This window comes from Labrus bergylta, chromosome 5 (genome assembly GCF_963930695.1).
Source record: "Labrus bergylta chromosome 5, fLabBer1.1, whole genome shotgun sequence".
Classification (NCBI taxonomy): domain Eukaryota; kingdom Metazoa; phylum Chordata; class Actinopteri; order Labriformes; family Labridae; genus Labrus; species Labrus bergylta.
Window position 1 is genome coordinate 12,000,486 of NC_089199.1, and position 12,576 is coordinate 12,013,061.

The following is a 12,576-nucleotide window of genomic DNA, read 5'->3' on the forward strand; positions in this document are numbered from 1 at the left end:
CATGTCAACACCTGATTACCATCTTGTTATGTCACTACCAAGATCAGAAAACCTCAAAGAGCTGTAAATGTTTTGGATCAACGTCAGTGTAGATTCTATCATTTCTGGCCCTGAGCCTGGTTTGGATCAACATTAGTGAAGACTCCATCATTTCTGTCCCTGAGCTTCCTCCAACTAACTTGTTATGAAGACAAAAACCCTTTAGTTCAAATCATTCGGCTGCAACACTTAGTGTACAGCAGTTCTGGGCTACATAGACCTGTTTGGCAATGATGTTCAACAAAACAGTACTACAGCCAAATTTTTACTTTTTAACATCCTCCTCACCGCCTTATTTATCAACGCAGTTCCTAGGTGATGGCTGCTTGATCAGCTGCACACCAGCAGATTTTCCTGCTTTTCCTTTGTATACTCTTTTTATTGCTTAGATTGCTTAGACTTAGATTGTTCAGAATTAACAAGGAGTGAATTGCTCTATGTTTAGAAACATTATACTTTCCAGATACTCTCCTTTAAGACTTTAAATTTGTTGTTCTAAATGTATATTGTGGGGGACATAGTCACACCAAATTCCTAATCTAATGGTAAATCAACTTGAAGAAATCCTTTGAAGGGCGTGTTCCAACTTCATACTTTTCCAACCAACAAACTGAGTAGAATAGAAAAGAATTGAAAAAAAAAAAAAGTGGTTTCTGAACTAAACTTGTTCTTGCCATGAGAAGCAGAAATACATAATTATCTATTGTAAGAGCATTAAGCATAACCACTTACTGGCAGAATTTCAAACAGCAGGAGAAAGGTCTTGCTATCTTAGTATGAAAACCCAAATCTAATAATTATTCACTACCTTTTATAAAAATATTTGTTTTTTTTCGGAAAATTCATGAGATTGGATTAAGCCTTTCACACAGCATCAGAAATCAGAAATAAACCTAAAAAAACCCCTCTTAAAAACATTAATAGCATTTCATCCCACCATAAGATATATTTGATAGCCATCTTTTCCGTCAAAACTATTCAACATCTGCATAGGAAAAAACATGTACAGTATTAAACCTAGAACCAAATATTTGGCTGTCTGAGATTTAGATTCACACAATAATAAAATCTGCAAAGTGATGCATAGGTGGTGGTGCTCAACCTAATAACTGAAGCATAGCACACAGTTGTCTTGGGATTGAAGTTACATCTGAGCTAATAAGGCAGCTGCAGCAGCAGACAGAAGCAGCGGCAGCATGGAAGGCAACGGCAGGGCCACGTGCATCACAGCATCCAGGGAGAAAGAAAGGCTTTTTTCAGTTCTAGTGGAGGAGTACCAAACCCAGTCAGTGACTACTTCTAGATCTCAATTCCTCTTCTTTAATCTTTCACATACACTCATTGGTGCCTTTTTTAATAAAAGATATAGATGCTAAAATTGGAACGTTATGGCCTGGTTTGTGGTTACTTTCTCTATCTCTCGTCTTCTTGCTTCATTTGCAAACGTGTCTTAATATGCTGATGGTGGTGCTGTTGCCATATGTATTTAGAATTGTAAAGCACTGCATGCGAATCTCAAAACATCACTTCAGGGTTAGATCAAGTCAGATGGAAATTTTATCCAATCCCAGTGGAAAACTCTACCTATCACAAGGTCTAAAGCTACATGTTTTTATGAGTGGCCGCATCACTGTGTCCTCAAAAAAGGTACCATGCAATGATAATCCCTGTGGTAATACCTCTATTCATTGTATTCTGCTGGAATCTCAGTATAATATCGTCTCCCTGTATATACAGAAATGCAATCAGAACTATAACTGGACCATCTGTAATGACTGCCTTCACAGGGCACCCAACAGAGGACCCACTGGGAGTAGGAAGAGCACAGTTCCTTAAGTGTGACGCGCTTATGCTAATGGACCAAAGATCTAAGTGACCTTCAATAGCCAAGAGCAAACTTTGCCATCTTTGAATTCTTAAAAGACTTATTGGGATAATTTCAAATGCCCTAAATCATTTTTCAGTCACTGGGGGGAAGTCACTGGAGATATTATGACAGTTTACTTTTAGAGCTTTAAGAGGCCAATTAATCTGTTTCTATCTCCATAATTTTCTGTAATTCAGAAAACATGCAGGAGAAAGAGGTGCATTAGCACTTTATGGTGGCATACGTTGGGGGCTTGAAATGGAAATTTCGCAAGCACGAGGATCAGCCAGGGTCAAAAAAATTATTCAAGATGGGAGATCGAAAGAGGGAGAACCTGCTAATGATTGTAAATAGTGGACGAGCTGCACATGAGTGTTGCTTTTTAGTGAAGAATAAAAGATCAAGAGGGGCAGAGTGTGATAGTGCAGACCGTGGAGATGTGGGTCCAGGTTGAAGTGTCGTCACTGCTCATGCTGATGCTGACATTGCACTGGTGGATCTGAGATGCTCTGAGGCTCGAGGATCTGCATTCATCTTCCTCATGCTCCCTTTTCAGGCTTGCCAGCATTCGAAGCTCATCATCGTCATCCCCGTGTATTCGCAGACTGCTAAGCGAGAGTAATCGGGGATTCCTGGGACCAGCAGACTTCAGTGTGTTTTCTCCTACATCCTTTGAAACCATCAAACAATAAAAATAAAAAAATACTTGCCAAAAGAGACACACAAACACCCAATCCAAAACTATGATAAGATGTTTCTCTGCAACCAACAAAGAAATGTCAGGCTAAACAGAAGACAAGTAGTCCCAGACAAAGCTCAAGTCGCTGCTGGACATAATTCATTGTTTTGACCCTCTGAGGAAATGTAAAAGATTATCTATTAATCCAAGAGAGCTTGATTTGTGACGAGCCTGGTGTTGCCCTGGTGTTGGATCTATGTCAGTCAATAAACCAGGACTGCAGGGAGTGAAACAAACTCCTTGTCATATTCCTCTGACAACCTTTCAGTCAAAGCCCTCACTGCATGTCGCCTTCTGGACTTGGCACATATCAGCAGTCTGGAGCTGCATTGATCAAGGATGCTGGGATACATCCCAGCAGCGAGTTGTGTAAATGCAGAAACCAACAGCCAAGTGACAGATATCCCTTTAGGCCTTGTGATCGCCGCAGTTTGACTGTTCTCTGATCCTGGATCTTTTCAACTAGAGCAGCGGCCTACCTCAATTTGTAGCAGACCCAAAGTTTGATCTGTTTTCAACACAGCATTACAAAGCTTTACACAAGTCCTCTGTATCTGCCCAAATAAGCAGTGACCGCACATGACTTTTGGCAAAGGAGAAACATCTATACAGAACACAAGCAGAGCTTTTAATAACCTGCAAAGTTGTGAAAGGCCTCATATAACTCTGGGCACCTAAAATAAAGAGAAAAATGTTTGTTTCTGTGAATCATTGGTTAGAGCCGAAGTACCTGAAGTACTGAAGAATGTGGTACTGATTTGAAAGTCACTATAAACAATAATTTAATGGAATTGAATTAAACTAATGTTCATTCAATAGGCTGTATCAAGAAACCTTGTCAGGAGAAGACTGGAAAGATCATTCAACCTATTTTTTTTATTTTGATGTGATTTCCACTAACTCTTAGAAAAAATAAGTGGATCTTTGGTTATGGATGCTCCTGTAGGTTTGTAACTTTTCCTCCAGTTATTTGATATATAACATTGTCAGTATGCTGTTTTGTGCAGTGTAAAGTGGATGAATCAAAGCTTGTTTTTGATGGAAACAGTTGCCTATAGGGTTCCTTAAGAGGCTTAGACTTAGACTATGAAGTATGTTCTCTGGTTGTAAAAGGAAAGCATTTATTAAAAACGGCTTAAAGATCTGTGGAGCAGCAGACTTAATTATCCTTGAGTCTTCAAGAAGCCTCTTTTATTCTACACAGTCATTTGATTAATTAGGGATAATTTCCTACATGTTTTAGCTTCTACAGAACTTTTCACAGGATACAAAATCTTACAAAGAAAGAAGGAAACATCCATATTACATCAACATCTTTGTCTAGGACTTATCTAAATAAAAACAAGTGTATTGCTTTTTTTTTCTTCTCAACAACGGTGTTAAGGTTTCAATCAGAAAGTGATAGCGATACAAATTAATAAACTCATCTTGCCATTGCAAACATAGGAGGTGTTTGTTTGTATGTCAAGCTTATTTTAGCTGATTTGTGAGTGTGTGATAAATAATGAACTTGTTTATTTTGTGAATGTTGACACAGTGAGAGGTTATCCAAATTGGCAAAGTCTTTTTGTGACAATTAGGCAGCAAACGTGGGCATTTCACAGTGGAGGTAAATAGAGATGCTGGCCAATAAACAGCTATTCTGTTAATAATAAGGTGTAGAGCTAAAATAATAGTCATTAGGTAATTAAGCAGTACCTTTGGTTTTAAGGGATCCTTCCCCTTGACTTCTTGCAGGAGCCTCCGAGAAAGCGATATACTGCTGCTACCAACCAGAACTTGGCTCACTACCTCAAATCCCCATGGGTCACACTTCTGTTCCTGTCTGCTGGGTGTTGCGCTGGGTGAGAGGCAGCGTGTGGGGACAATCCCAGCAGGTTGAGCTCTTTCTCTGGATGCAGAGTGTTTACTAGCGGCAGGTGGACTGAGCTCTTTTTGTGTTCGTTGGTCCATGTTAAGACATTCAGGATGGACTTCAAGTTGTACATCTGAAGCTGGATTGGGAGATCTGGGAGTAGAAGGGCTGGACTCAGCGCTAGTTCTTTTTTGTTGGAAGGCAATGTAGGTGTTATCCTGAAAGAAATACGGGGGATAGGATAAATATTGACCTAAAATGGTTGTAAAACACACTATAAAATGGATGATTAGTCATGACCTATAAGACTGTTTCCAGTGGTTCCGATGTTAGCTCAACAACTTTGATGTTGTGTTCTGCCCTTTAGATAAGACGTCTGCTTAATGAACCGTGATAATGAGATGGCAAACAGTCAAAGGGATTGAAAAGATGTTGGTGGCTTAGCTTTAAATTAACCTCACATTTAAAAAGGCTAATGGCATTCTCTTTCAGTCTGCTAACGTTTCCCACCTTCAGATTTTAAGTTAACACTCAGTGATGTAGTTCAAAAGTTGTCGCCTACCAATCAGGTTACATAACACGCAGCACATAGAGACACTGCATGTGTCTTTTTTAACATTAAAGGAATACTCAGCTGAAAACCAAAGTTTGGAATATCAAACACTCATCCCTGTAGGCTTGAAAGATACGTGATTCTGAAAAGTTTGTAACTGGCTCCTTCACTGAGGACGGCAGCTGGATTCACAACAGTGGATTCAAATTGTGACCCAGTTTTCAGAGCGAGGGAAAAAAGAAAAACAAGCATGGAAACTTTTCAAAAAAATCCTCCAGCAAAAAAACACTTCTGTCTCCAAAACAGCTATACCAAATGACCAAGTAGAGTATGTACATACATAAAAACAGGCTGGGGGCAGACAGAGTTGGACTATTAGAAAAGCTGCAGTTTGACTGCGTAAGAGCAAACTAAGCATGTTTGCTCGAATATTTCTCCAGCATGATGATGCTAAAGAATTTGGAAATCTTCTGCAGTGAAGCTGAGTCACAGCTGGAATTAATTGACAATATTTTCTCAGCAGCCATTTTTTTCTGACATCATGCTCACGGTGGAGGCTCAAATGTTACTAAAAGCCCTTTTAGACTGCTTTTCCGAAAAAGCGCTGTTAATAATCTCAATTGTCATTACGTCTTCGTACATTTATATTTAATCTGCAATGGCATAACATTCTTTTCCCGGTCTGTGAATTCACAATGGGTTTTCGGTGTTTGCGGTAGAAAGGCACAGCGGGAGTCAGCCATGCACAAACACAGCGCTACTCTCCCCTGCTGGCTCCACTGATACTGTCTCGCCTCTGTAACTCCTCTGTTGCATTGGATCACTTTGTCCCACCATTACGCCTCCACAACATTAAGATTGAAGGCAAAAAGTGGTAGGGACGTAAATATCACGCCTTGGAACAGCAGTCTGCATAGGGCTATAGTGTAGTACTGCAATGCTCAAAGTGTAGCGTTGTATAAACTTAGGTTAAATGACAAATCATGTTTGTGCTTCAATTAATTCCTAGCAAATGACAACAGAGATTGAGTTACATGCTATTTTCAGTTAGCTTCCTAATGAGTTCTCAAATATATTGTTTAACCTGGAAACACGAGCGAACAAATACGAAATGAACAGACAATGGAGAGTGAAAATGCTACAGAGAACATTGATCAGACAAAGTCAAAGTTAGCATTAAGCCTCTTACTAGCTGATATAACTGTTAGGTAGTAAGTTGCTAATGGCTAAAATAACCATTTGAGTGTGTTTTTTAGTACTAGATAGTAAAGGCATAGAGTCTTAACTAACTTTTTTTTTTTAGGTAAAGATATGTTTTCTGGGAATTAGTTTAATGCTGATGTTAGTTGTTGTCTAATGGATGATAATGTACAACCTTTTACTTTTAAATATGGCACGATGTAAATAAAACAAACAATTTGTCTTAACTTTTTTAGCGCCAATTCATAACAAATGTCATCTCCAGACACGTCACTAAAAAGTATCGGTCTAGACCTTACTGCTTGATTTTCACGATAGATTGTCTTTTTAGTTGCTGATTAATCAAGAAGTGACTAGATTACCATGATTAGCAGATTAATACGTTAATCCATTTATAACCTGTGACATATCAGTGAAACCTTGTAACAGCATTTTAGCTTCCCACCTTAAGCATGCTGGTTATTGCTGCCTGTATACACAAGAAACACAAGGAACAAAAACCCCTCAGAGCCACAATTCAAGCAGACCGCTTGGTTAAAAATAGCTATATTTTGATTTCAATTCAATTCACACAAAATGCAGCTCATGAAAAGACACTGTTTTATAATGTCTTCCCAAATATCACAATTCTCAATGAAATACATAGGGAAACAATCAGGACTCTCTTCAAAACCTATTTACTCCATTAACTCCGTTGGATTAACTCCAAATAATATAGACATTGTTTCTCATAATTTAATTGTCGTAACTTCCCTTCGAGCTGAAAGCCTCGCTGATCTTTATTGCTTTTGTTGGCTGTCTCTATTTGAGATGTTTTCTTTTATCTTTGAGCTTTTTCAGGGTTCAAAGATTATTATAAGCCCCTAAGGGATTCCAGCTCATCCACTCCATATGTTATTAGTTTTTTTGTTTTCTCTTTGTTTTTATCCTTTTTGAAAGTGAAAGTGAATACAATAAACAACGACCTACATATATTATTGATAGATCTTATATCTATGTGGCTGTCAGTGTATGTTTGTTTGTGCGAGTGAGTGAGTGAGTGAGTGAGTGAGTTTGTGCATGTGTGAGTGAGTGAGTGAGTGAGTGAGTGAGTTTGTGCATGTGTGAGTGAGTGAGTGAGTGAGTGAGTGAGTGAGTGAGTGAGTGAGTGAGTGAGTGAGTGAGTGAGTGAGCGAGCGAGCGAGTGAGTTTGTGTATGTGTGAGTGAGTGAGTGAGTGAGTAAGTGAGTGAGTGAGTGAGTGAGTTTGTGTATGTGTGAGTGAGTGAGTGAGTGAGTGAGTGTAAAAGCCTCTGTGCTAGCCTGTGTGTTAAGGGCACGCAGTAACGCAATGCTTTTCTAGCATTTGATCACGTGTGTGTTATACTATGCTACTGCACAATGTATTCTTTCTGGTAATATTTCATTAAAACACCTCAACTGTCTTCAATATCGAACTTGAAAAATTGTTGTCCTGCTGTTATTGTTTCTCAAACCTTTTTTACATAGTTTATCAACTGAAAATAATTACTTTGTTTAGCTTTAATATTTCTCTATGGTTGAGAACAAATATTAGTTCAAAGAATTGCATGAACCTGATGCAACACCTTGAAACATGATATTGCTCTCTGTTAAGAAATAAGCAACCTGCAACAAATGAATGAAAATCAAAATCAGGCCAACTTGTATCAGAGGGCTACTCTTCAATACCAATATAACAGCAGGGTGGTAAAATATGATGGATAGCAGGCTAAAGTTTAACGCATTGCTCAGCTGTAAAAAAAAAAGTTTCTTATGGACTGTGAAAGTTGTAATGGGATGAAAAGCTAGTATCCTCAGCATTGTAGGGTTGACAAGAATGGTCAGTCAATATGTTTGTCATTTATAACACCTTTGTAGTTACAATGCAGTTTTTGTCATGGGCAAACATTCTTCATTTATTGAGTAAATATATATTTTTTATTTACATGTAGTACATATTTTGTTTTTGTTCACTCATCTACAGGCTGTCAAAGATGCTGTGCTGCTTGCTCTCTGTTTATCTTACATTCTGTCCCTGATATATCTTTAAACTAACATTTATAGAGGGAAATTCTTTGAGAAATCACTAAGACACAGAGGGCTAGGAATATTTTTTGTCTTTCAGTTTATCCCCTCTTCAGATCTATGCAAGCTACTAACAAACAGCACAAGCGTTTTGCTGTGTCACTTTTAGTTTACTGAACCAAGGGGACAGAATAATCTGTGCTACTTAGCAAGATGCTTTCCTTCACGATGGGCAATTTTCACACATTTCTCTTGATAATTGTCTGAAACTAAGATCCAGCAATTAGCGGTGAAAAGAGAGGTAAATGGACTGTTTTCATAAAACCACTTTATCCTGGACTCAGAACACTAGAAAACAAGATAATGCTACCTCGCAGATAAATAACACCACCACACTGAAAGACAAAAAGTAAGATCGCTTGCTAGGAAAACATTCAGAAGTAGAAGTCATCTCTGTTACTTAAGAGCAGAGTCTATAATGAATCCCTGCCCGATGAGATAAAGAGACGAATGACAGTCAGATACCAGGGCCATGAGATTTGAGATGCATGTACCCTCCATAAACGTATACTATATTGACAATTTAAACTTTTTCTGGGCCCAACAGACACCATTTGAGAGCAGATGGAACTTGCCTCAAACTGTTCATCTCTAATCTGTTTTACTCCCCGAGTCCCCCATCTGCTCCCTCTGCCAATGACAGGAGGAATCAGTGTCCACCCACATGCCAACTGCTTCCTGCCTGTGAGAACTCACTTTCTTCACCTTCCCAAATCCCCATTCTGCTCTCCCCCATGCCCAGTCATACCCCCCAACACACACACACACACACACACACACACACACACACACACACACACACACACACACACACACCACACACACACACACACACACACACACACACACACACACACACACACACACACACACACACCACTGACGTTAAATAACCCCTCTACTCTGCATCTACCTTTGCTGGTGACTTTAAGTTCTCCTGTGTGCCAATAGATCTCTCAATTCCTGCCTTGATAGGTAATAGAAATAGACTGATTACCTCTGCTCAGCCATCAATTCAGCTCATCTGTTACCAACTCTTTGCAATGTTCAGGCACGGCCACCCCTATAAACTTTACAAAGGTAACTGCTAAATATTTGATTGCTTACCAAGTCATGTTTCATCTTGAACTTGTCACACTTCCTTTAACCTAGATCGAATGCTATTAGCTGAAATCTGGCTATATAATGTTGGCAGATCACCAGAGCTCCTTGAATCAGCCCCATGAAACTTTCATTTTTTGACATTTCCTAAACCCGACAGACAAGGTGATGGTGCTAATGCTGCATGTAAGGACAAACTTCATTGCCATCCGTGATCATGTTGTGATACTAAATGTCTTTCAATGCCTTTTCTAACATTTCTGACAGACAATATCTAGAAGTTAATAAACATATTGCACCTGGAAAGATAGAACCCTCCATGACTGATTGATTGATTGATAAAGAAACAAACATGTCACAAGTCACAAAAGAGGATGCAGGTTCAAATCCGACCTGTAGCTTCTTTTTCGCAACTTCCCCACTCTCTCTGTCCCAGATTTCTGACTGTATCCACTGTCCTATATCTCTTGAATAAAGACATTTAAAAAAAGCCCTCCAGGGAGCTGCTCCTGGCATGAGCACCTCATGAACAAAGTGGTTCACATTTTGACACACCCTCCTGCCTACTTGATAGAGAATTGGCCTTCCTCTTTTGTGCTCTCCCTTGGGCATGGGGACGTTGACAGTGGGGCGTATATCTAAGGGCCTGGGAATAATTGGAGGTGAAGGTGCTACAGGTTATAGATGGTTGAAGAATGGGGTGTTGGGTGAGCAAGATGGGCGTGAGCAGAATGGAAACGCGCCGACAAAGCATGCTGCGGCATGGTGGGAGGGGGCTCCAACATAACTCACAAGATAAAAGGTTGTATGGGCTGCAAGAATCAACAGTACAGTTGGTTCTCAAGGGCTTCCCAGTAAGTACCCTCATTAAACAGCTGCCTGGTTAGCAAACTTAACGTAATAGCTATAGGAACATATTCCCCTGAAACTTAAAGCATTGTCAAGTACAATGGAAAGATATCTTCCAGCTCAGACCTACATACAGGAAAGGCTGAACACATAGTGTCACGGTACAGTGCAAATCCTGGAGCAAATTCTGCTGCAGTTAGGTCCTTAGACTTTAAAGAAAATGGGTGACGGAGCTGCAATGAACCGAAACTGGGTTTTACCCTTCTAAGCTGGCTATTGTCAATAAAGGATGGCTGGAGTAGCTGGGTTAAGTCCACATAATTACAAGAGAGAATTTGCAGGGGCAAGGCTAGTGAGACAGTAGAGGGGCAATTAATGGATCAGGATAGGTGGTGTTGCTGTGGCTAGAGTGTATATTGACAGAATGAGAAAATAGATTTGGGTGATGGGCAAGGCAGGAAGTGAGGATGGGTGTGGGTTTAAAAGGAAAGATAAGGAGGAATAGGGGGAGGTTGAGGATAGCCGACTTGATTAATTTGTGCTGGGGCTCCTTGAGGAGCTGAAGAGTTGGCCATGAGAGAAGTAGGAGCTGGAGTCAAGTTGATGTAAATAACCAAAGGAAAAAAATTGGAAGGGATGATGAGATGCCAGGATGTATGTGCCTGTCCAAGGGATTTTGTGATTTTAGAGGAAGTGGCTGTAGTAGCAGCAGAGTGACTACATGCCGGATTTCTTCGGCATTGGTTGGCTCTGGTAGGAAAAAAGAAAGCGCTGGATGCTCTGCTGCTGCTTGTATGTTTATGTAGGGAGAGTAGAGATGACATAGCCTCGCTTTATAGTCATTGCAGAGGAATGGTATGTCGTTTCAGGGATTGTCGGAGGCGACCAGTGTCTGATGTCAGACTGTATGATGAGAATGTGGAGTCGGTCTTGGAGATGAGCAGGGCACACCCTGCCATGATGGGTAGCCTGCTTCTGTAAATGGATGTTAAATGGTAAATGGAGTTGAGCTTGTAAGGCGCTTTCTGGACTTCTGACAACTCAACATCGACGTCACACCTACCCATTTACACCCTGATGGCAGAAGTTGCTATGTAAAGTAACGATCAGAAGTAACTAATCCCATTCACACACATTCATACGCCGAATTCATTAACTCATTGCAATATATTTTTTCTAAATGCAACGTCGATTCAGAAAATCCTGAATTAAATTATTGTGCTCTCAAAAACTAAGGCATGTTTCAAACCTAATTATAGTGTTTCTACTATGTTTAAAAAAGCAGTCAAAATAAGAGGAAAGATTAGTGTTTAATGCACTTTACTTTTTTCCTGTAATCACAGTCATGTTTATTACTTTTGTGCTGTAAATTTAGCTCAGACACAGATGTGCACTTCAGAGCATACAGTACTTTCATGTTTTATTCTTTGTTTGTTGCAGAATAATGTAACGTTGAAATACATTTGGGAGTCAGTTTGTTCTAAACCTAAACAAGCAATGCACAAATAAAATTATTAAACAAATACCAGAAGGTACTGTACTGAATTATCAGAGTATTCAGTACATATCAATATCAATATCGAGGGCATATTGATCAGTATCAAATCAATATCAAATCACGACCAACAGAAACAAAATCGAATTGTAAGGTTTTTGACAATACCTGCAGCTTTAATACGCATCGCTATTAAACAAGTAAGTATTTTGTTGGAAATCAAACTGACTCAGTGATGGTAAGGTGTAGCATTGGAAAACTATTCAGTGATCCAGCAGAGGTCTGGTGTCAATAGCCTAACACATTTTTGAGAAAAACTGGAAATAAGTTTGCCTCTTTGGAATATTAAACAAAACCGTTTCTTTCACAGAGTTACTAACCAAAACACAATGCTTGAGTCCTCAAGGTCTAATAAATGTGTGGCATTTTTCACTCATAAAAAACATATCTAAAATCCAACATTGATACATCAGAGTGCAATTTCTGACACTTCTTCTTCCAAGCCCTTTCCTGAGTTTTGCTCCCCATCATGGCTCATCAGTGGAATAGTTACAGGAGGGTGTATCATGATTGCATTTCTTTTACTGTGTACCTGCATGAAAAACAGTCAACCACTAACACAAAGTGCTCCACAGCGCTGACGAGGTCAAACACTCAGAGAGTCTCCAGACCAACATTTTCCACCAATTTCTGTCAACTTTTATCATTTCAATATACAAGGAACAATACCTGTGAATATTATGTTCTGTCATATCTGAGGCAATACATAGTGTTGAGTTCCACCACCTATAGGC

The 12,576-nt window shown here is 39.5% G+C and overlaps 1 protein-coding gene across 1 annotated transcript in view; it reads right to left on the bottom strand.

Annotated features, from left to right (window-relative positions):
* Positions 1 to 12,576, bottom strand: part of cfap20dc (CFAP20 domain containing) — a 31,637-nt gene that overhangs the window by 8,019 nt on the left and 11,042 nt on the right. Inside the window, exons 13-14 of the mRNA XM_065954778.1 lie at positions 4,344 to 4,718; positions 2,337 to 2,576 (exon numbers count right to left, since the gene is read on the bottom strand). Coding sequence (XP_065810850.1) covers positions 2,337 to 2,576; positions 4,344 to 4,718 — 615 coding nt within the window. The remainder of the gene's footprint in view (positions 1 to 2,336; positions 2,577 to 4,343; positions 4,719 to 12,576) is intronic.